Here is a 22852-nt window from a genome sequence, read left to right on the forward strand (position 1 = left end):
ATTGCTAGTTCAAAAATCATAAGCATATCTTTCCATAGCTATTTTATAAAATTCCTCATACTTAAGTAACTTTTAAATAGCTCACATCCAAGCAGCTGTTTTTTCTTAACGATTACCATGAAAAAAAAATTCTGTCAACAACTGCAATGACATCTCCATCAATTATCACTGTGTACAGTACACCATCAGAAGTATTTTTTTGTTTGGTCTTCTAGAAAACACAAAACCTCAAAAGAACAAGATCAAATATCTGGCCCCGCATTAACTCTGAGCAATATATTGATTTGCACAGCAAAAAAAGTTAATACAAAATACCATTTTATACATATGATTTCAGAGCCGCAAAACCTTTTTTTTTTTCCCCTCAAGAAATTGACTAGATCTTTTATGTTACTGAAGTAAGGAAAATGACCAAATAAATTCACTGTTAAAAGTGCTGATTCTGTGACCTACCTTAAATCTAGTTATTTCTCATGAGAGGCCAAAACAACCATGAGACCAAGATACACTCTTGGGTTCAATGGATTTAAGACATGAAGTTTCAAGTTTGAAATAGCATGTCAGGACTGTTATTTATAAAGTAGATTTTATACTAAATCACATGGTGCTCAACTTTAACTCTCTATTCACATCAAACAGTAGCCTGTGAGATGCCCAGAAACTCAAACTGCTTCAAGTGCTCCTAACACCTGTGAAAACAAATTTTCAGAGATACTGATTGAATCCACACTAACAAGTAAAATGCACTCCTTCAAAAAAATGCCTTTTCTTACAGACATAACTTGAATTTTCAGAGAAATCTGCATGCAAAAGAAGATTTTTTTTTCTGCTTAGAGGACACTGAAAGAATATTTTTGTGACTATCAAAAGCAGAAGATGAAATATTTTATTCTGCTAAAAGGTCAAAGTAAGGAAGCAAGAACAGAAGAAAATGAGTAAAACATAACTCTTGGGAACACTGGACTAAAATAATGTACAGCAAGCTTGCAACTAAGCTTATTTGATAAATGGTTTTCTAATAAGGTATAGCTCTCCATTTTTAAAAACACTAAGAAAAAATAGAAAAAATGCTTTTGCCTATATCCAAAATTAATTCTTTACAACTAAATATTTAGCCTATTCATAGAATGTCTACCAAACAGCAATAAGTTTTGTGTGCAGTTCTGAAAGGTTCAACATTTCATACACCAACACACAGAGTGGGAGAAACAAACAGGATGAACTGGAAGCACTGGTCAGATCCCACAGCTGTGATATTTATAGACTGTGTGGAATGAGTCCTGCAGTTGGAAATCTGGGATGGAGAACTCCAGGCTGCTCAGGATGTAAACTATTCTACATGGAGATTTCAACTTCCCAGGCATCACCCAGGAATATCATACTGTTGTGATGACCAAGTCTTGGAAATCCCTGAAGTCTGTAGGATGTAACTTCCTGTCATAAGTGCTCAGTGAGTCAACTGAAATAGTCTGTTAATTCTTTAACATTTCTCACTTTTTTTGATATATTTTTATAAGAACTTCCCATATATCAACTTCAATCAAAGGACAGTGCCCTCAATAATATGACTATGTAATCCTGAAAAATATACTCTCAGTTCCTTTCCCCCAGTAGGGGAATAAGCCATCAAGTAGCATTTGATACACTTCATACAGATTTCTTTCTAGCACAGACCTTGAAGACCTTTCCCCCTTGAAGCCTGGGGAAGCCTCTAATTTGAGTTAGCCCAAAAGAGTCCTTAAGAGACCTGTTGTCTGGTGGGTATAATTATGGAAAAAAAATCTCCTTGCATTTATGGCTTCTGCATGTTATTCAGCCATTTCTCTGAGATGAAAATCATTTCCCTCATTTTTCTTGTAGAAACGAATCTGAGTGCAGCAACAGCTTTGCTACTAAAGTGGTTTGATTTTGCAACACTAAATATAGATTTGAGCCTTATTCTGCAGCTGCCTTGGTAAATCTATGGATTGAGTTTAATTGGGGTCTTGGAGTTTTAAGTCTAAACAGCACCATAAACCGAGTCTCTCAATACGTCACACATTGATATGTTAAGTACACAAAGTAATGTAAAAGTAGTTTTAGCATTCACACTCACCCGGTCTAGCTGTAGTCTCTCAAAGTACCTTAGGGAGAGAGATGCTTCTAAGAAAAGCCCTGAAATTGTGTTTAGTTTTAGTTTTCCAAGCAAGGGTAAATTTTCAGTTAATAATTTCAGAGGACACTTTTGGCTTCTCTGTCATTAATTGCATCTTAAATAGATATGCTTTTGCATAGGCAATAAAATTTAAGACGTTCTATACAGTTCATTTAAAATCAGCATAGACTCTTGTCAACCTTCCTGAGATCTAATAATCTCAAAAAGTTCATTTTAGGCTTTAAAAAATTGTCTTATACAAACATTTGAAAAAACAAAATACATAATATATACATAGCTATTTATATGTATGAAAATATTTCAAGAATCATTACCTCAAAAGGAAAGGCATAACTGAATTGCACCTGCTTGGAAAATGCATCTTTGACTATTACATGGAAATAACTGCTTATTTTCTTCCTAATCTGATCCTGACCAGCACCTCACTGTGCCAGTCTTATTAAGCTCTTTTGTCTGACAGTTCATGCTCTTGTTTTGTTCTACATTTAGAAGTCAGACTGACAGATACATAATCACGCTTGGAACTATTCTCCATTGTGCTTTTTGTCAAATGCTCTAATGGTTGTGCCTGTCAACACATTTTATCTCCTGTGCTTATATTCAGACTGCAAGTGATATAAAAAAAAATATTCCAAACAGTTCCTGTACACTAAAAAGAGGTGTGACATTTCACTAGGAGAGCAGGTGGACCATGGTAACACCATCCTCCTGGGCATTAAAGTATGAAAGTTTTCACACCTCCCCAACACTCTAAACTCTATAGCTTTATATCTGTACTTGGGTTTTAACGTCTATAATATTGTTACATATTCTTTGGCTTCCAGAACAATGGTATTATTATGCTTTCTCTCAGATTCTTCTGTAAGAAATTGTGAATAAAGGATGTTACAAGAGCAAATGGACTGTCCCACGCCACACCATGCTCTGCTCAGAGGTGGCCTGTACTGTAGGGCGAGAGGACTCAGGAATTGTCTTTCTAGCATCTTTAAAACAATGTACTTTTTCCAAGACAGTAATAATTGGTGCTTTCTGCACTATTATAGTTACAAATTGTGTATATCCACTGTGTTTCATTTACATTAATTATTAATTCTGTTTCTTTGAGGTATTGTAGTAAAGTCTGAGTTCTATTTCCACTTTATTCCAATATGGATCAGCCACAGATGTTGCACAGGACACTAATGGCACCTTTCCAACCATTGTAATAATATGGGACGGAGCTGTGGCACCTGATGTTCCCTTAATTCCTCTTTCTGAAGATGTGAAATTAGATTAATTGTCTAAAAATCCGTAAACCTTTCATTTGTTTTTTACACTATTAAAAATTCTCCCTTCTACATCTTCTAATTCATGAAGTGCCATAAATATCAAATACTGTTAATTATTTTCTCTCTTCTTCCATTCAAGATATTTTACAAAGTTAGTTTAGCTTTTGGAGCCATGTTCTTAGTAGGGATCTGCTTTATTTCACTGAACAGTTCTAAGGAGTTGGTTGGCAAGAAATTCTGGAAGGTTAAGACTATTTTGAGCAGGTGCACCAGTGTTCTGACACTTAAGATGAAGTCAAAATGAATTAATAACCATGGATCAGTAGAGGCTGTATTGTTATCTTGGCTGGATTGTGCTCCTTGAATGACTAAGTAGCTGCAGTAGAGAAAATGTAGAATTACATTTGAAGTGGCAGTGCTCAGCATCTTTGCCAAACCTACTCTAAATTCCAAGCCCATTACTGATTTAGTGGTACCCAAATTAGCTACATTCAGGTATCTCTCTGTGCTCCAGCATACCTTCTGGCTTAATGTATTGATAGCTTCTCTAGAGAAACCTTAGCTGGTAATGATTCAGAACACACAAACTCTGATTTTCTTAGGTAATAAAGGAAAATGAAAGAAAAACACATTTTCCCTTCTGAAAGAGAAAAATAGAAGGAATCTTGGTTGTAATATTGTAATTCCTCTTGAGCTCTGTTCCTGGAGAGCTCACCACCAACACAAGAGAACCCTCTTTAAAGTATCTCAACATTAATTATTGACTTTTGTTTATCCAATTTCATTCAGAAGTTACCACAAGAGCACTGGAATATAAATAATACAGCAATAGCAACTTTTCCTATAAGCAAGTCAATATTAGAAAAACATTTAGATTATCTTGGCTGCTAGCTCTATCACAAATGTATCTACAATGTGTCATTCTTTCAAAGATACTCAAGTGATTATATTTAGAGAATACAAATAAATGATAGTTCCATTTGTTTCCTAAGAAACATAGCTATGAGAAAATAATGAGAAAATAAATAATGACTTTCCCCCCAAAAGTACTTTAGAGAAATACAGAATAATCTTACTATTTCTTGATAACCATTATTTGTCTACAAATTATGATCCTGTGCACATTCACTATCTGGTTTTTCTTATTTTAAAAATTTCCAATTTCATTTTTTGGGACCAGCATTGCCATTTAATCATTACCTGAAGCTGTTCTTCCAGTGCAGCAGTAGCTCTGTCACCACTGTTTTCATCCACCACCACTACCATATGGGTTAGGGAATTCACCTTGACTTGTTCCTGTTCCAGATCTTCTTGAAATGCCTATAATGAAAGCATATGTGTTGGAGAATATGTTCTAAAGTAAAAAAAAAAAAAAAAAAAAAAAAAGTACCATCGACTGATTACCTTGCATAACTGACTAAATATGACAACTCCAGAGCTTAAAGTTACTCATTCACACTTCCTACCTCTTACAACAATATTCCAGACTGAAAATTTTGCTTGAGAAATAATTTGTTGAGTTTGTTGTTGATTTATGCATATATTCATATTTACACAGATATTCACATAATATCTATATGTACCAATAGCCAGCAGATTTTAAATAGACACTGAATTCAATTTTATACTTCATATTAATGTATGAAAATATTTAATATTTTTCCCAAAATTGTAAGAATATAAAAAGTCACATATATTTAATTCAACAAGCACTTACTATCTTCAGCTTGGCACCCCTACGTTACTCACATAGGAGAAAATGGCTCAGGAGGTGACCCACCATTAGAAAACTCATGCAGCACCCTCGTTTCACTCACTGCAGAAACCAGGAAACTAAGCAAGAAACAAAGCACTTCATGATTTCTGACTGTCTGAGGAAAAACTTGCTTGTCTTTTTTTTTTCCCCTCACTTGCCATGAAACATGTAACCCCCTCTTTGCAATAGCTAACAGAAGTCAAAACCAGCCCAGCTCTGGCACCAGGGAGCTCAGCAGACAGATCTATTTTCTCCTTTCTTTGCTCAGGTACAGAAAGAGGACTCCCAACAAAAATGTAAGGAGCTAAAGTGGAGCTGGTAATGAAAATTAAAACCACAGAGAAGACCTCATACCACTCCTCTGATAAAAAGCCCCAAGGTATCCAGGACTCCATCCTGCCTGACACACTTTTTAGGTGTCTCTAACTTGCTTCAAACCAACAAAAGAACGAGGTAAATCAAAGTCCTGGATTACGTTCTCAGTACTTCAGCTGAGTGTGTTCTAGAGACTAATGCAGATATAGTGGGATAGTTCCAGTTTGAAAAATAGCATGGCTTTGTCACAAGAGAAACCTTGACTGTGTTACCAACTATGTTGAATTTCACTATGTTGTGGTTTTCTGCTGCTTTTTCGAGTAATTCAGTCATGTATGCATAAGCTCATGCACTCTAAAACTCTTTTTCATAGGCATCTTACTTTTCTTTGGAATTAAAAAAAAATAATAATAAAACCCCAAACATAATGTGATTATAAGCAATAGGAAAGGAATTCACAGACTACTTTGTTTTTAGGGCATAGATATCTCACCACCCATTTCAGAGTTAATTTCTTTCATGGGCATATTGAGACAATATAAGAATCCTCCTTTTTCTGACTTTCATGCCTGTGAGTACCATTTGCTTCAGAGAACTAGACTATAAAACAATTTTCAAGGACTGTGAAGTATACTAAATTGTTAGAGTCATCCCTGGAATTTAGACTTCTCAACATTTTATGACCCAGCACTTGAAAGAGAAGAGGAGGCAGAGCAGTCATGGATTAGAGTGTATAACACAGCTCACTTCCCCCACATTTAGCCCCCTCTTTAAGCCACACAAAACAAATTCATTGCTCTGCAAGCCTATAGCCATGGACAAGGTGACTTTTATTTCCTTATTAGCTGGAATGTGACAGATGGCATCCCAGAACAAAACCAGAGTTAGCAGGAGTGGATGGCACTTTGGAGGTGGGAGTCTCACACTCATTGTGAAAGACTTGAGGAGTCATGGAACAGATAAACCAGAAAGTTAAATCATTATATAATCCTCCGGCAGATACAATTTACTCTGAAGTAAAAGACCGTTCTTTATAACCCAAGTTCTATTTTTACCATGAAATTCATTGGTGAGAATTGTTTGTTTACAAGATTTTTGTTGGAACAGGAATTTATGATGGACAGTTTCAAGGCAAGAGCACGCTGTTCAAATCATTTAAATGGAAATTTCTAATAAGTTGTCATGAGCTTATTAGAGAAATAGCAAATTTTCAGGGACTTAAAAAGTGAGATGGATATAGATGTTGATGAATAAAGATAGCAACAACAGAAACTCATAAAACTCCACAATTACTTTAATTCCTATCTATCAGATAACAACTTATACAACTCCAACATAATATAGTTGAAAATGAATAAAAATCCCTACCAAAGTCATCCAAGTACCCAAAGACAAATCCATCCTGATATTTGGACACTGAAGAAGTGCCTCATTCTACCTTATAAATCAATCTGAAGTATTAAAATTCCTACCATTAAAAAAAAGCTTAATTTTTCTAGAAAGTTAATGAATCTATAAAAATTTACTTACTATATATGGTATAATAATAATTTGGAATAATAAAACCAGTGCAATTAAAAACACAATTTTAAAATTCATTATAACATTTTCAATACAATATTCTGCTTGAACAGCTCAGTAGTCCTTAGATTTTCACTGAAAAGTAGCTTTCTTCCTTTAAAAAATTATAAGGATGGAACAATTGTGACAGGAGAAAAAATAATAAAATGCTACTGCAAAACAAACAAACAAACAAACAAAAAATCTCAAAAAAGTCCAAAAAACTTTACTGAAATGTTTAAGTATTCATCCAAAAGATATTGAACTAATAATATAAAATTTTCTAGTTCACCACTTCAGTCCACTCAGAAAATTCTCAGTACTATCAAGATAACAACCTCATATATTTTGGACCTAAGTAGCATGCTGGGAAGAACATTGTGCTCTTTCTTTGGTCTGATTGTTGGTTGCCATTCTCAATATAAATTAGTGTGTGCTTTTTTGTTTTCGTTTCTTTGTTTTGAATATGAACCAGCAGAGAAACTGAAGTGTCAGTCATAAGAACTCAAGACCAATATGTTTGCAAGATCATTTTAAAATATATAGAATAAAGAAATCAGATGTATGGAAATCATAAGTCAAAGGGGAAGACATATAATGACATAAATAGAGTGAAAAGTATCTACTAATGAACAGGAAAAGAGAGGAAGGCAAAATTATAAGGGTAAAGAGGAGACAGAGACAAGTTGACAACAACCCAAACCTATCATGTTTGCTGAAGTCTGTTTCATTTAAATGATGATTGCTTTTTATATCTTCAAACTTGATACTTCTTATAAATTTACAAAAAATTGTTTTTCTGATACAACCAGACTCACATGAGACTAAAAGAAAATACGAAAGGTCTTGGGTTTTGCTTTTTTATTTGTTTGTTTAATAATGAAGCAGTAACTGTCCTATTAAAATTCCATTGTTTTAACTCTTGTTATAGGAGGTAGCTTTGCTATGTGTAAAATACAATAAAATTATAAGACATTTTCTCTCAAAAACTGAAAGAATGGAACACCCTGTTCTTTGGCTTCTGAATAAGGCAAGTGATAAATGAATACAAATGTAATTAAAATTAAACCCCAACAATTTTATTTCCAGTATTTCTAGCTAAATTGCCTTTCACACATGAAACAGATTTGAAAAGTAATACACATAATTAAATAATGTTCACTAACTCAACACACCAAAATGAAGAACTAGCATGTGGAAAAAAAATTCTGTGTGTCTTCACTCAGAATCTTCAAATACAAGTTAAATGCCTGTTTTTCTCAGTATTAGAAAGAAGCAGCATAAAGAGATTGCATAAATAAAAGGATTACATTTTATATTAGTATTCAAGCATAAAATGAATAGAAAAAGGAGTAAAGTTATTCAAGTCTTAGTACTGATGTATTCAAATTCTTTCATGTTTCTTTCTCTAATTGCCATTACATAATTACCTGCTGTCTTTTTAAAAATGAAAATTCAATGTCAGAAAATGTCCTTAGCTAGCAAACCCACATCTGAATGGCAATGTTTCCTCACAGGGCAAGCACAGACAGCACTAACAGCAGCAGGAGCTGCAGAATTTGTATTCTTCTTCAGTAGCACTCCTTAATCAGAATGCAAAGAAATCATCTTTAACACACAAGTGCATCATGAAGTCTTTTTCAGCTTTTGACCTCTTTTTAAAAGAACTGTAAAAGCTGATTTCAGTTTGAATTGTTTTTCAGGATGATCTGCCCTCTAAAATCTGGATTAGCACTGACATAGGCCACGAAGCATCAGGTGTTAAAATCTCTCAAGATACCATTGCAAGGAACTGCTTTGTGCCACTGATGACATTACAGGTCATCATATTAAGTCTCCACCATCTCACAAATCACCTGCTTTTCATATTTGTCTGTTTCCTTATTATCATCATGTGCTACAGACAAATGTATAAATTCATTTTAAAATCAAAATGAATATTAAGCAAGTCAATCTAATCCAGTAAATGGAATCAATGTATTACACAAGCTATCCTCTTTCTCATTTTAGTTCTTAATTCTTACAATTAAAAAACTATCCTTATGTAATGTGGAATAAATTGGCCAAATCCCATTTTATATTCTATTCCTGAGTTGCTGTTTTCTTTTTTTTTTTTTTTTTTAATTGTTTTGGGTTTTTTTTAGTTTGTTTTATTGTTTTGTTGGGAGGGGTTAGTGTTATATAAATACATTACAAAAAGTATTTCTTAGTGTTAGGACAGTAGAGCATTTTACAGTGCATAATATGTATTCAGTGCAAATATATATTCAGAATCTCTGGAGTCCTAACAATATTATGTAGTCTGACTACTGCATCATTCCTGCTACAACATGTAAGAGAAAAGAGCAAGATGCAAAGAGAAGAATACACAGGCATTAAAAAAACCTGATATGTTTTCATTGTAACATAATGAAAAGATGTTACAGTTGCCTTGCATATTCTAGTATATTGCTTATATATAAAAGAAAGCAATTTTTTTTACTATCAGAATAAAACTCACAGCTGTGATAAAGTAAGTCTACAAAAGCTTGTTAACTCTACAGTACAATAAATATTAAACCAAGATTTCATATTACTTTGCTGTGCTCTGATGGCAGGAGTAGAGCTCTTAAAATGTCAAACACCCAATTTGGTTTTTATGCCTTTGGAAGCACCCCACAGCATACCTTATGCTCTTCTATTTGATGCTTTAGGTCCTCTAGATCAGGACCTAAGGGCTCCAAATCAGTTTTCTTTGTCCTTTCCTCTGTTTTTGTCAGCCAATCAGCTAGCTGGGCTAGCTGCTGATTCTGCAGGTCCATTAGGACTTTATGTAAACTGTAAAACAAAGAAAAAATAATTAGAATTTATAAGTGAAGAAAACAACAGGCAGAAATATCTGCCTCATATAATAACAGATTTTCACAGGGTAACATTTGAAGGCAGAATAGAAATATGTGTTTTGAAAGGGGAACAGGGCAGTGCTCACAGCACCAGCCTCACAGAGCTCAAGAAGTGCTGGGACAATGCTCTCAGGCACATGGGGTGACTCTTGGGGTGTCTGTGCAGGGCCAGGAGTTGGACTTGATGACCCTGATGGGTCCCTTCCAACTCAGGAAATACTAAGGTTCTACGAAAAAGGTATCTGAATTTTTTTTTAAATAGTTTTGATTTAGGCAAACTGTTTTGAAGCTTTTTATTTAGGAACTGACTACATCATATAATATCCACTCTATTAAAGCTTTGTCTTCTAGTTGCATTCTCATTAGAGCTGGAGTTCAAAATTTCCGCACTCTGTTTTTTTAAAGCTTGTTTTATTCATTAAAGTATTTTAAAAACTACTCAAACAGCTGACCTTACCAAATTTCCTCTAATTTAGGCTATTAAATAGAAAAAATATTACCTTTTCAGTTATTCAATGGAGAATAGTCTGAAATATTAACCAGGAAATATTTCAGTTTTGCCTAATCAAATTGTATAGCTAGATCCAAAATGATCTGGCCAAAAATCCATTCCAAATTTCCATTTACACTTGCCTTTTCAGAAATTCTCTAAACTTTCCTAAAAAAACCTCTTCATCAACATAATTTCTATTATTTCAGATTTTTTTCCCCCTAACTGGAAATAGATTATTAAAGATCAATTAAAACCACCAGAGGACTCATACAGTACTGTTTCCGTCCTAATCTCTCTATCAATTGCAGACAGAGTACAGAAAGGTGATACCCTGTTTCAATAAAGCCCATGGTTCACAAAAGATTAGGGATCTCAGATCTCAGTCCTTCACCTTCAACTGTGTCTTTTATTGTCTGGATGTTCTAAACTAAACTATTAAATATAAACTACAATACTTCATCGTGGAGGTATTCCTGCTAGCAATAAATTAAACAAACTGTACAGAAAACCTATTAAACTGAATTTAAGAAACTATGATGAAACACGTATTATAGATGTTATTCTGAAATTAGGAGCATAAGTTTTAAAAGTAAATAATCACAACAAATATTCACAGTTTATTGCTAAGAAAAAAAATGCTTCTTCTTTTTTACCATTCACCATATAGTTCCTTGTTTTGAACGTACTTTTATAAACATCTGATATGAGGTTTTAGTATGTATTTATATACCTCAGGAGATTATCAAAACTTTTGCTTATAGTATGGCTCTCAAGCTTCAAATTAAAAAAAAAAAAAAAAAAAAAAAACAAAACAAACAACTTTTACATTGAATTGAATGTGTTTTAAACGTTGAAGAACTTCCTATAAAGTGGTAAATTGCATTGTTTTTCTCTGCAGTGGCATATTTATCACTGAGATGCTTTACTATAGAGAATCCTGTTTGGGAAAGGCCAGGAGGAAGTAATTTTTAAAAAACAGTTTTCCTTCAGCATGCTAGTGCACTGCTTATTAGAAGAGTCAAATACTTTCAATACATAGTGAATACATGAGAAATTCAATCTGGGCTGCTTTTACACAAAGGCATTGTTGTGTTCCAATCTTCCTCTGACATTCTGATCTCCTAAATCACTTTTTCTAAGACCCTTTCACTTTTATAGCATCTTTATCGGTATATTTTCCTCCTGTCCTTGTTTACTGCTTGCTTTTTTTTTCCCTGTGCTGTAAAGTGTGGTACCTTTTTTCACACTTTCTATTACCATTACAGGGGTCAAACAGCCTTGCTTTTCTCATCCTCACAAAAACTGTCCCTGTTTGACTGTGTCACTGCTGCCTTAGGAACAAGATTACAGCAAAGTGCTCAAAAGATTGTGCTTTAAGCTGAAGTAGAAGATGGATCCTGAGAGTTTAAATTATGTATAATAACTAAGAAATATATTATATTGTGATATGAAAGCTTTTTATAATCCTCCAGACAGTTTCTTGAAACACAGGGGTTTGACCAAAAGGCCAGAATTAACTCTATCTAAATATTTAGCTCCTGAGAAATTTTCTCTTGTCCTATCCCAAATCTCATTGAATTTATCAGAGATTTTTTTTATAAGAAATTAAATAGTAGCAAAACACTTTCTGTGAAGCCCCTATTATTTTACGTCTTCTACTGAATTAATGTTACCCAAACATGACCTGCTTTGGAAGATATTAGGCCATTCAATTCCCCAAGCAATGACCTACAGATGCAGCTGGGAGATGCTTTTAACAGCTGGTGTTAAAGCACATTTTAAGTAGACAAAATGCCACTCAGACACATAGCTACTTGTACGTGTTGATTTAAATGAAAATAAGTATATCCAATAAAAATTCCCTACAGCAAAGCATCATCAATTTTTCTCTCTCAAAAAACAAAAGAAAACTAGAACTGGAAGAAGTTAGGTTGAAACATCTGAAACCCACCAACAATTTTATAGTCAAAGGAAGGCAGAATAAAGGAAACATTCCCTATATTCAGTAGCAAACTGAAAAGAAAACAAATGTTTGGAATTGCTAAGAACATATGCAAAAAAGAGAGTTATGTAATACAATTGTTGAAAATCACAGTTTGCTTTTTAATGCAATGGGCAAACCCCTCAACTCCAAAAGGTAAGATAGAACTGGAAAAAATTCAGGGGAGCAAGACGGGTAACTGAATATGTTCAATACATATTTATGAAGGGAGTAAGAAAATATATACTTTATCTCTTTATCTTGTAAACCAAATTACTCCCCTGTGGCACAATCATAAACTCTTACATTTATGGAATTTCTTATTCCAAATGGTACTATATAAATCAAAATTTCAAAGTCATATATAATAATATTAAAAATCTCCAAAGATTATTGTGACTATTTAATAGATTATTTCTCTACTTCTACTTGTAGTTAAACTTTAAAACATAGGACTTGCCCTTTCTTAAATGGTGTAATTTGTAATTTGCCCTCCAATAAAACCATAACACTATTTCCAGAAAATATTTGTTTCCCTTTTCCCTTTTTATCTTTGCAAAGATTTTCTCCTTTGTAGCTCAATATAGTGCAATCCAATATTTGTTGAAATAACTGGAAGAAGATGAGGTAGGTTATGTAAATTGTGGTTATATTGTTATCTGTGTCCGAGGTGTTGACAGCTGCTGCTTTTTGCGGCTTCCAGGCTCCAAACAACATGCGGGGCTCCAAATCATTACACATCAAATTTCAGGTTAAAACAGATACAAGATGGAGTTTTGTCCACAGTGAAGTGAAGGAAAATCCCAACTGTTAGTCAAGTTCAGGATCGTTTCAGTCAAAATCAATATATAGTATTTCACCTGACATATTACTTACTTGCTTTGTTTTTCCATACTTGCTATCCTGAGACTTTCCCAGCGAGAATTAAGTAGATTCATTTGTTCTTGGATTTCATTCTCTTCCTCATCTGAAAGTTTTCCGGTTGATAGAAGTTGACTTCCAACTTGCAAAACATTACCAACACGTCCTTGGTGAGCTGTTAACTCCATCATAAACCCCTGACAATTACAAAGAATAAAAATAAAAATCCAGTTTTCAGTTGCATTCCTTGAAATGCAAGAACAGAATTGCACCATTTTGACAACATGATTTTTAACCTTGGGTTTAATTTTTTCAACCCCTCACTAAACCTTGTAACATAAACTGGAAATAAGTACTTTCATTTTCTTCAAAGACCAAAAAGTTGTTTACTCTGGAGAAGAAGAGGCTGCAGGTTGACCTTACTGATCTCTGCAATTACCTGAAAGAAGGTTGCAAAGAGGTGGGTATAGTAACAAATGATAGGATAAGAGGAAATGGCCTCAAGTTGTACCAGAGGATGTTTACATTGGATTCTAGGAAAAAAAGGTCTCCACTGGATGCTGTCAAACATTGGAATGGGCTTCCCAGGGAAGTGATTGAGTGACCATCCTTAGATGTGTAGATGCAGCATTTAGGAACATGGTTTAGTGGTGGATTTGGCAGAGTTAGGTTAATTGTTAGACTTGAGGATCTTAAGGGTCTTTTCCAGCCTAAACAATACTATGACTCTTGAGAAGAGTCTCCTGTTTACATTCTCCAGATCAAAATGAATAAAAAACAAAACAAATCCCCAAAAGACAAGCAAAGAGAATAGAATACAATAAAAATATTTTGAAAGAGTAGTATAGACATATACCTCATGGGTGTGAAACTGTTCTTTAACAACTTCTACATCACTGGATATATCTCCTTGTGCTTGTAGTGCATCTTCAGCAGAGAGAAGCCATGTGAGTACTTCTTCTAAAGCAGTTTGGTAGTTTTCAAGATCTCCAGCCCCCATCCTCACGGTGCTAAATTTCTTTTCTTCAACTCTTTCTAAAAACTGAACAAAACCAAAATTTTAAGAGCAATAAAAATGCATCTGCTCAGACAGTTCTACAAAGGGATAAATGGACCACCATTATATTCTTAAAAAAAAAAACAAACCCAAAACAAACAAAAAAACCAAAAAACAAAAACAAACAAACCTAAAAAGAACCAACAAACAAACAAACAAAAAAACAAACAAAAAAACCCCCAAAAAATAAATTTAAAAAAAATCAGATGGCTAATACATAGAAGTACTTTGTAATAAAAAATCTATTAAGTGATCAAGATCAGTTAAGTTGGGTGGAAATTCAAAAAAACTCATATTCAATTAGATATTTCACACTATTATTCAAAATACCTTTCAAATGTTCTGAATAGTGAATAATGAAAATAATATTTACCACATATTCAGAGAGGTATTTACCACAGCAGCTCATAAAATGATATAAGCAAAAAAGGAGCAAATTACTTGCCGACTTTGCAGAGAATCTATGGAAAACATGACATTTAAAAAACCCAAACCAACAAACCTTTACACTACATGCAATGCTAGGCCTGAGCAATCCACATATATATATTTTGTGAAAACCATTCTAGGAAGCTGAAAAAGCTCAAAACCTCATGCGAAATCATGATGTTTTAAAACCAAGCAAAAGTGTTGATTTCTCTTTTCTGCAAAGGCCAACCTTATAATTATTTTTTAGAAGCCAAGTATCTCTTATGAGAACAGAAATCCCATTTCTGGTCTAATGCTTAAAGTCAAGAGAAATCAACAAGTATTTATTGATTAGTATAAAAGTAGAAAACAAGGACAGAAGACAAGCAAAAAATGCATTTGCTAAAGGAGATTCCCCACCATACATTTTCAAAACGTTCAGAACAAGTTTAGCTACTTTGTTAGGAATTTAATCTAAAAACAAACTATACATATAAATATGCTTATGCTTCCATAAAATAAAAAAATATACAAAGGCACTTAATGTTTTTATAGTTGGCAAAAATTGTTTCTACTGACAAACTTGTTCCAATAAAATGCTCAAAGCAGCTAATAAAGCCTTTCATTGCAGTTTAGAGAGGAAAGTTAAAGTTTATCACTGGAACCACAAGCAGGAACACAGCAGGCTGTGAGTGGGAAGGGACCCAGAGGATCCTCAAGCCCCACTCTTATGTGAATGGTCCCAAAGCTGACCTCCCTTAGCTGACGTGCAATTAATGCAATGTAATCAATAAAAATGAACTTTTCATCTTCACAACAACAGCTTCATTTGGAATTGCATACATCTAATAATCATATGAAATTTGTGCAGATTCCTAAATATGTGTTAGGCTAGGTAATAGTCATGATTTTATCCACCACTTGTGTGAGAAACACAAAGGTCAGTAACTGAATCCTCATCAGAAAAAGCAGGCTTGGAAATCTGATGAACTTCATAGTTTGGATTGTTGGGTGTTTTCGGTTTGGTTTTTTTGTTGTTGTTTTTTTGGTTTTTGGGGTTTTTTTTGTTTTGTTTTGTTTGTTTGTTTGTTTGTTTTGTTTTGGGGTTTGTTTTGTTTTGTTATGTTTTTGTTAAAAGAAGTACTATCTATACAGATATATAAATAATGAAGCACAGAAAATGGTCAAGATATATTCCTTCTGAACAAATTAATTTTTAAACTGTGTGTAATTCTAGATTTCAAATAATATATAATGCAATAAGAAATTGCACCCAGACAAATCACATTTCTGCAGCAAGATATATTTTTTCCATTGTGAAAAAAGGGATAACTTGATCAGTGCTTTTCACAGGTAATATTTTTTTCTGTCTATAGCAATACTTCATGGTATATATCCATATCTGTTACAGTGTAAAAAAAAATGCTTTAACAGTTGAGTGAGGTAAAGGATATCAGGTTTGTAGAGATCTGTGATGATCTATGTTGTCTGCATTTGTTTGAAAATTCTTCATCTGAAAATCCTTCCTTCTCTAGATCAGACACTGAATTGTCTCGTGTGACAAGTATTTAGCTGAGGACTCCCAAGGACACTTTGTCTGAGGAACAACTACTAAGTATAGTTTTTCCTAATGATCAGCATTTTCTCTGCTTTCTCTCATGCTTAAATAAATATTTTACAGAAGAGCACTGGAAAATCTTGGACTCACGACCTTCTATGAAAAATGGTGCCTAGACTAATTTCAGATCTGTTGTAATATCTCTCAAAGAAGTATAAAAACCAAAAAGATTCTAATAAAAATAGAAGAAAAAGAGTTTCTTGAGAGGTATTTAAAATTGTCTTCTCAATCTCCCCCCCCCCCCAAAAAAAAAAGGCAAAAAAATCCAAAACCAGGCTGTTTTCTGAAATAAGGAAAACAGAGAAAGAATTGAGGAAAAGTACATCAGTATGGAATTCTAAAATTATGACACTGTAAAATGTCTACAAGGATAAAAACACTCCTTGGAGGCAAACGTGGTTTTGTTGACTTTTCAAAAACTACATATAAATACTGTTATATTTCATGTCTACTACTTCTGTCAGTGTTGTTTTCTCTCCAAGAGATAACTGGCCACCCTTTCTTATCCTGCATATCAAATGAAAAGCAGCTATCAAATCAGTGGAATTAGCTGTAAATGGAACATGAAACACTTAGAAGTGGGCAACTACTGACTTAATGCTTATGGCACACTCTTTGTATTAAAAACCAAAACAGTGTTTCAAAGATTATTATACTGATTATTCACCTCATAATAAACCCTAAAATTCAAGTAGACAGATCCTACAGTACTAAGAATATTCCCAAAATTAAATAATCCACTTAAGACAAACAAGAATAGAAATCTCTGATTCTTATAAATGGTATTGGTAGGTAACCAAGCAGCACAACCTGTGAGTGTTCTTGTTTATGAATTTATATGAAATCTCTTTGAAATGCCTAAAAAAGTGAGAAGAAATTGAATTTTAGGGTGTTGCATATATTATATGGGTAACATAGTTATTAATATAGATATCTGATATAAGTTGTGATGGCTGTTTCTAACCATATTTTTTAAGAGAATGAAAAACAATGAGGACAGGCTGAATCAAATTGTTATAGCCATATAATGCTAGGGAGACTATTCTTAGGAAAAAAAGCTGCCTGAATATGAATCCAGTTTCATTCTTAAATCAAAACTTGTTCTTAATAAAGTATTTAATGAGTATGTAACACAAAATTGATTAGCTGCAGTTAGAGCAAAACACAGAGTAATTTACTGACTAAAAACTTCAACCAAAACTCATTGTGGTGGTGCATCCCTCCCTCCCTCCCCCTTGGGATGCACAGGAATCTCAGAAATACTCATGGGCTTTGGTCTTGAGCTCATCACAAACATTGTCTGCTCCCATTAATTTATGTTGGCTAACAAGCCAACTGTTTCTTAATTAACAGTCTTGGAAACTCATTTTTCTTGCCTAAACTAATGAAATAATGACCTGAGCAGAACAGTTATGTTATCCAACCTTTAAAGAAAGTTACTGACCCAAATTGTGGCCAAGACAGAAAGTCACTATGACCAAACCCAATTCTCTCATGCCCCTGGGAGCAGCAGTCCTAAGCTGAGACCTGTTGAGCTCTGCAGGACCACAGCAGGATGTGAACAGCAACCTCCCTCTGTGTGTGAGCCCTCTCACAGGCACTGAACTCTCAGTTTGCTGTACTCGGGAGAGCACTGACCAACACCACTGAAAAATGACAGGAGACGTTTAAATTTTTAATGACCACTGCATCACATGTAGCTGGGGATCAGTCAGGAATTCATCTCACAGACTGTTTTGAAAAATGATCAGACACTTCTGCATGTAACAATCCTGGTCATTGTTATGGACTAATATATAAAGAAAAAATTGCTCTGGACCCATATGTTGTCCTCTAGACTCTCTTCCTCCTCCTTTGCTTTCTGTTGCACATAGACAAATTTCACCTAGATAAAATGATAGGAATTTTAATCTCTGTACACTTCACCATCTTCTGGTGGGATGTGAGGGCTAAAAGACCTCAAGGACTCTCAAGATTTAAGTGAAAGTAAAAATCCTCTGACCTTCAGAAGCCTGGAAAAAATGAGCTATTCCTGGCAAATGCATGAATTAACTCAAAGAATTTAAACCATGAGCTTGTAGCCCCTTCACGGTAAGAAAGTGAGGGGACAAAGCATTCCTCATCTGCTATGCATTATATTCTTAAAGGGAGGAGAAGGATTTTTTGTGTATTATCAAATTCTCCAAGAATGTTTCTATTAATATATGAAGACTGATTCTGAGTTTTAGTTGGGCAGCTTTAGAAAGTAGTTCTATAGGAAACACTTTGGGTTGATTCCAACACTCTTATTTATATTATGTATTTCCTTCCTTCAGAAACTGCCTGCCCCACTGTAAAAGATAAAAAATGTGGCTCTGGACACTTAGAGCTTTTAAACTCAAAGACATAAAATTTTAAAGAAACATTTTTTATTAAATGCAAATTTAAGTTCAGAGTATATTTCTCATTTTGAACACCTCCTTTGCAGGATTACAGCTTCAGAAAATATTCACATTATTCACTCTTTGACTATGCTTCCTATCATCTAACTATGAAACCACTGCTTATTCTTTCAGTTCCTCCAACTTCCTCATTACAAAATCTATTTTATATGTCTTTGATTCCAAAATTATGACTGTTAAAATGTTAAATGATAAAATGGTAATTTCAACAATCATGATTATATTTTCTCAATAGATGAGTCAAGACAAAATAGTTCAGGCATTTGTGGTAATAAAACTTATAAGATAAATTGGTTCAGATCACTTGTTATTATAATGTTAACAATTTCCTTGTTCTAAATGAGGCTAGCACTTCCATTTTATTAAGTATTTTAAAAACCTCTTTGTAAATGAATCTTGGGTAAGAATGATTTTTTTTGTTTGCTTTGTTTGTGGTTTTGGGTTTTTTTTGTTGTTTTTTTTTGGGGGGGGGGATGTTGTTTTGGGGGTGTTTTGTGCTATTTGTCTGAAAATCCACACAGCTTAACCTTATGATAAATCTGAAAAACTGCAGGTTTTGCTTGGTCAGTTGAGACAAGTTAGATTTGTAGTACTTGATTTTCTCTGTGGTTCCATTTCTACTGCATATGTTTCCACCTGGATGAATTGACCTGTCCTTGCAACTGCAGTTTTGAGATGCAGCAGATTATTAGGTCATTAAAAATCAATGGAGCTTAGGCAATGTATATGTTGAGGAGAAAAGCCAGAGCCAGGCAATATTGATGAAAGCACATTCATTACAAAGGAAGGAAAATGTTGGAGCTATTGACAGAAAAGTGGTAAAAGAAAATTAATTTCAACTACTCTACAAATATACAGCTGGTACAAATAAAGACTGAAAGACACAAAGAACTTATTGTCATTAAAGCAAAACTTTGCACCTTGGGTTCTCGAGTGCAGAAGTTAAGACAACTGAAAGACAGTGAAAAAATCTGCAATCAAGTGGCTTGGGGACGAGACTAAGACTGGGAACTCTGAGGACAGGTGAGATGATATTAAGACTTAAGAGACAGGAATCAAGGCTGCCAGTTGTCCATAATGATAAAACTTTCTAAAAAGTGAAAATCTGTTTCATTTTGCATACATGGTCAAGTGAGTCTTTGCAGAAAGATTTTCTCCTTAGCTTACTTTCTTCAACACACCTGTGCTTGGAAGAGTATCAAATAATGTTTTGCTTAGTAGCTACTTGATTCAAAATGTATCAAAATATACTGCTTTTATAAGGTCTCCAGGGAAAAATTTCAGTCTCTGTTTATTTAAGAGTTTTAATTTTGTTGATTTTTTTTTCCGTTCATAAAATGTATTGCTGTTTGCAGCATTGCTGATGACAAGACATCAGTATTTTCCTCTCTAAGGAAGGCACTTCCCATTCCCATTCAAACAATTAAGAACCCTGGCTCCAGACAGAATATGATTTGGTGTAAATCAGCTGACTGTGACTGAATGAATTACTTCCACCATAAACCTACAACTAAATTATGATTTCTTCCTGTTGAAAGGACTAGTATACCTACCATTCTTCAAACCCCTTTCCTGATGAAAGACCTGGGCACATTTTAAGGGGATGTATATTTCAGTTGCTGTCATGTCATGCAGTAGACTGTGAGATCATTTGGCCTCTTTGCAATACATAAATAAGACTCCACTCTACATAAAGGTGAAATTTTCACCCCAGGATAAGTTTTCAGTATTAACTTAGGACTCTTCTCAGAACTGTCCAACTGTAAGTGATAACTGGGTCCTGATGAAAGTATGTCACAGGTCAAGAAGTCTGGGGACTTTTCCCAGTGTTGCTACCAACAACATAACTCCAGGCCGGCAGATTCAGCTTATTTGAGAAATTTCCAGTGTTTTGTACTGTCACATACAGACAAAAAAAGGAAAAGGTAATTTTATCCACTAATGAGGATCAGACCACCTTAAAATTTGAATTGTGTATTGTGAATTCAAATTGTGAATCTGAATTGTCACAGTGTAATTCAGTAGCACGAAAAATACACAAGATTGAATAGATAATGGCCATGACTATTTAATTTTAATTCTTAAAATGCAAATTTTAAATGCAGTAATGACTAAAGTAATATCCACTTTGAAGGAGACTGGTCTGAGGAAGACATTTTAAAGATCTTTAAACATCTTTAACATCTCTTCTAACCTAAACCATTCTATGAAATGTTCTATGTTCTAAATTGCATTCTCAAAAGTCTCCATGTGGAGAAAAACTATTAAATGTATAAACAGAAAACCTGAATGTAAACAGGTAAATTATTTCTTAGCAAAGAGAAATGTAAATGGATTGTCCAAAAATATACTGAATTATTTCTTTAGCATGTTGTACAGGAGATTGAGATAGCAATATAGACTGCATCTCATTTCTCTCTGGCAAAAGACAAATGAAGATACAAACATCAAAAGGTATCCTGCTAAAATACAAATGGAGATTTCAAGATTAAGATTACAGAAATGCAGGCCAAAAGCAAAAAGTGGGGAAAAAAATCTAGGGTTTGGTTTTGTTTTTTTTTTTTCTTCTACTTTCATATATACTTCATAGTGAAGTATACAGCCTCATAAAAAAAAAAAAAAAAAAAAAAAAAAAGTATAAAAATGTATAAATGTGGCTCCATACTTCTGGAAGAAAAGGTAGCCTTCTCTTTCCAGCATCCCATTCACTTGTTATTTCTTACTCTTTTTTCCCCCTATTCTCTCTTCTGCTACCGCTGTCAGCAAAATCTGTGTTACTCAGACCATAAAAAACCCTCCAGTCTTCTCAATAAGAATATTTAACTTTGAAACTCTTTTTATATTTTCACATAATGCAATATCAAAACGCCTTCAAAAGCATCAACAGCCTCAGCAATTAACTTCAACGAGATACATCTCCAGGATAATTTTTTCTTTTGAGAAATAAAGATTCTGAGGCAAGAGACAATTAGTGGATATACGACAGAGTTTCTGTGAAGTTGAGGTTGAGGTCCTGGAGATTTCAGAGTATTTAACAACATGTGTTGAATCGTGCTATTAGAGTTGGAAGGAATTATTAAAATAGGTGGTTTTGCAAAGTCATCTAAAATCTTAGCAGTGAAATTTGCTTGAATAAGCTGAATACCCATTCACGGCTCTTATGCGGTTTATCCATTTTGCATTTAAACTCTCCCAAAATATATTCTAGTTTCTATTAAAGCAGCTCTCCTTCTTCAATGGAAGCCACTGCAATGAATATATTTTCAATTTAAAATTAAAAGCCAACCAAAAGCATGTTACAGAAAAGGATCGAGTGATTTAATGTTTGGGGTTTTTTTTATAATTCTGTAGTGTAACTCCCTTGCTTGTAACTACATACTCTGAATAATAAATCAAAAGCTGTGAATCAGTCAAAATTATAACCAACCACCTCACAGTAGGTTTTTTTTCTCCTGTTCTGAATGCAGAGCTTCAGGTTTATAAACTGCTTTTCAGCACGTTAGAACTTTTAAAACAGACTTTTCTAAAAAATAAGCAGTTGTATCATTGTTCAAATTTGAAATTAAGAAACTCTTGTTAAGTGTGCTTTAAAAAAAAAACAACAACAAAGCCAAAACAAAACAAAAAAATCCCCACAAAACAGATGGAACTTAAAATAGCACTGAAACTAGTTAAAATTACCTAAGAATAACTTATAAGGAAAAAGAAACAGTCAAGGTAAAAGTGTGTTATTGAAAGTATGTACAGTTGTCTGTTCAAAAATACATTCACCAGCCATGTAATCAGGAAATGACTGGTAGAGCATTTCCACGCTTCCAATAGGAAAAGAAAATCACAGAAACCTTCCACTTTAAAAGCAATGCAAATCAAGTTTACTTCTTAGAAAACAGTTTTGCTCTTAAATATTTCCAACCAATTATAGACACATTCATGATTATGACATTATCAATTTATTCAGTTAATAGATTCAATCTGAATATAGAGTAGATATGTTTTATCTAGAAATTTTAACTATGAAAAACATGATACCTTTTCTTATCAGTCAGTAAGGAATACA

At 33.8% G+C, this 22852-nt stretch overlaps 1 protein-coding gene across 14 annotated transcripts in view; it reads right to left on the bottom strand.

The window, feature by feature from the left end:
- The window catches only part of DMD (dystrophin), a 1142416-nt gene that overhangs the window by 693575 nt on the left and 425989 nt on the right, over nucleotides 1-22852 (bottom strand). For all 14 annotated transcript variants that reach the window (XM_088160350.1, XM_088160356.1, XM_088160354.1 and 11 more), the window contains 4 exons: nucleotides 14128-14313; nucleotides 13287-13468; nucleotides 9721-9871; nucleotides 4624-4743 (listed from right to left, as the gene is read on the bottom strand). In XM_088160350.1, the coding sequence (XP_088016476.1) occupies nucleotides 4624-4743; nucleotides 9721-9871; nucleotides 13287-13468; nucleotides 14128-14313 (639 nt within the window). The remainder of the gene's footprint in view (nucleotides 1-4623; nucleotides 4744-9720; nucleotides 9872-13286; nucleotides 13469-14127; nucleotides 14314-22852) is intronic.

The sequence above is a fragment of the Sturnus vulgaris genome, chromosome 2 (genome assembly GCF_052056855.1).
Source record: "Sturnus vulgaris isolate bStuVul1 chromosome 2, bStuVul1.hap1, whole genome shotgun sequence".
Taxonomy (NCBI): Eukaryota; Metazoa; Chordata; class Aves; order Passeriformes; family Sturnidae; genus Sturnus; species Sturnus vulgaris.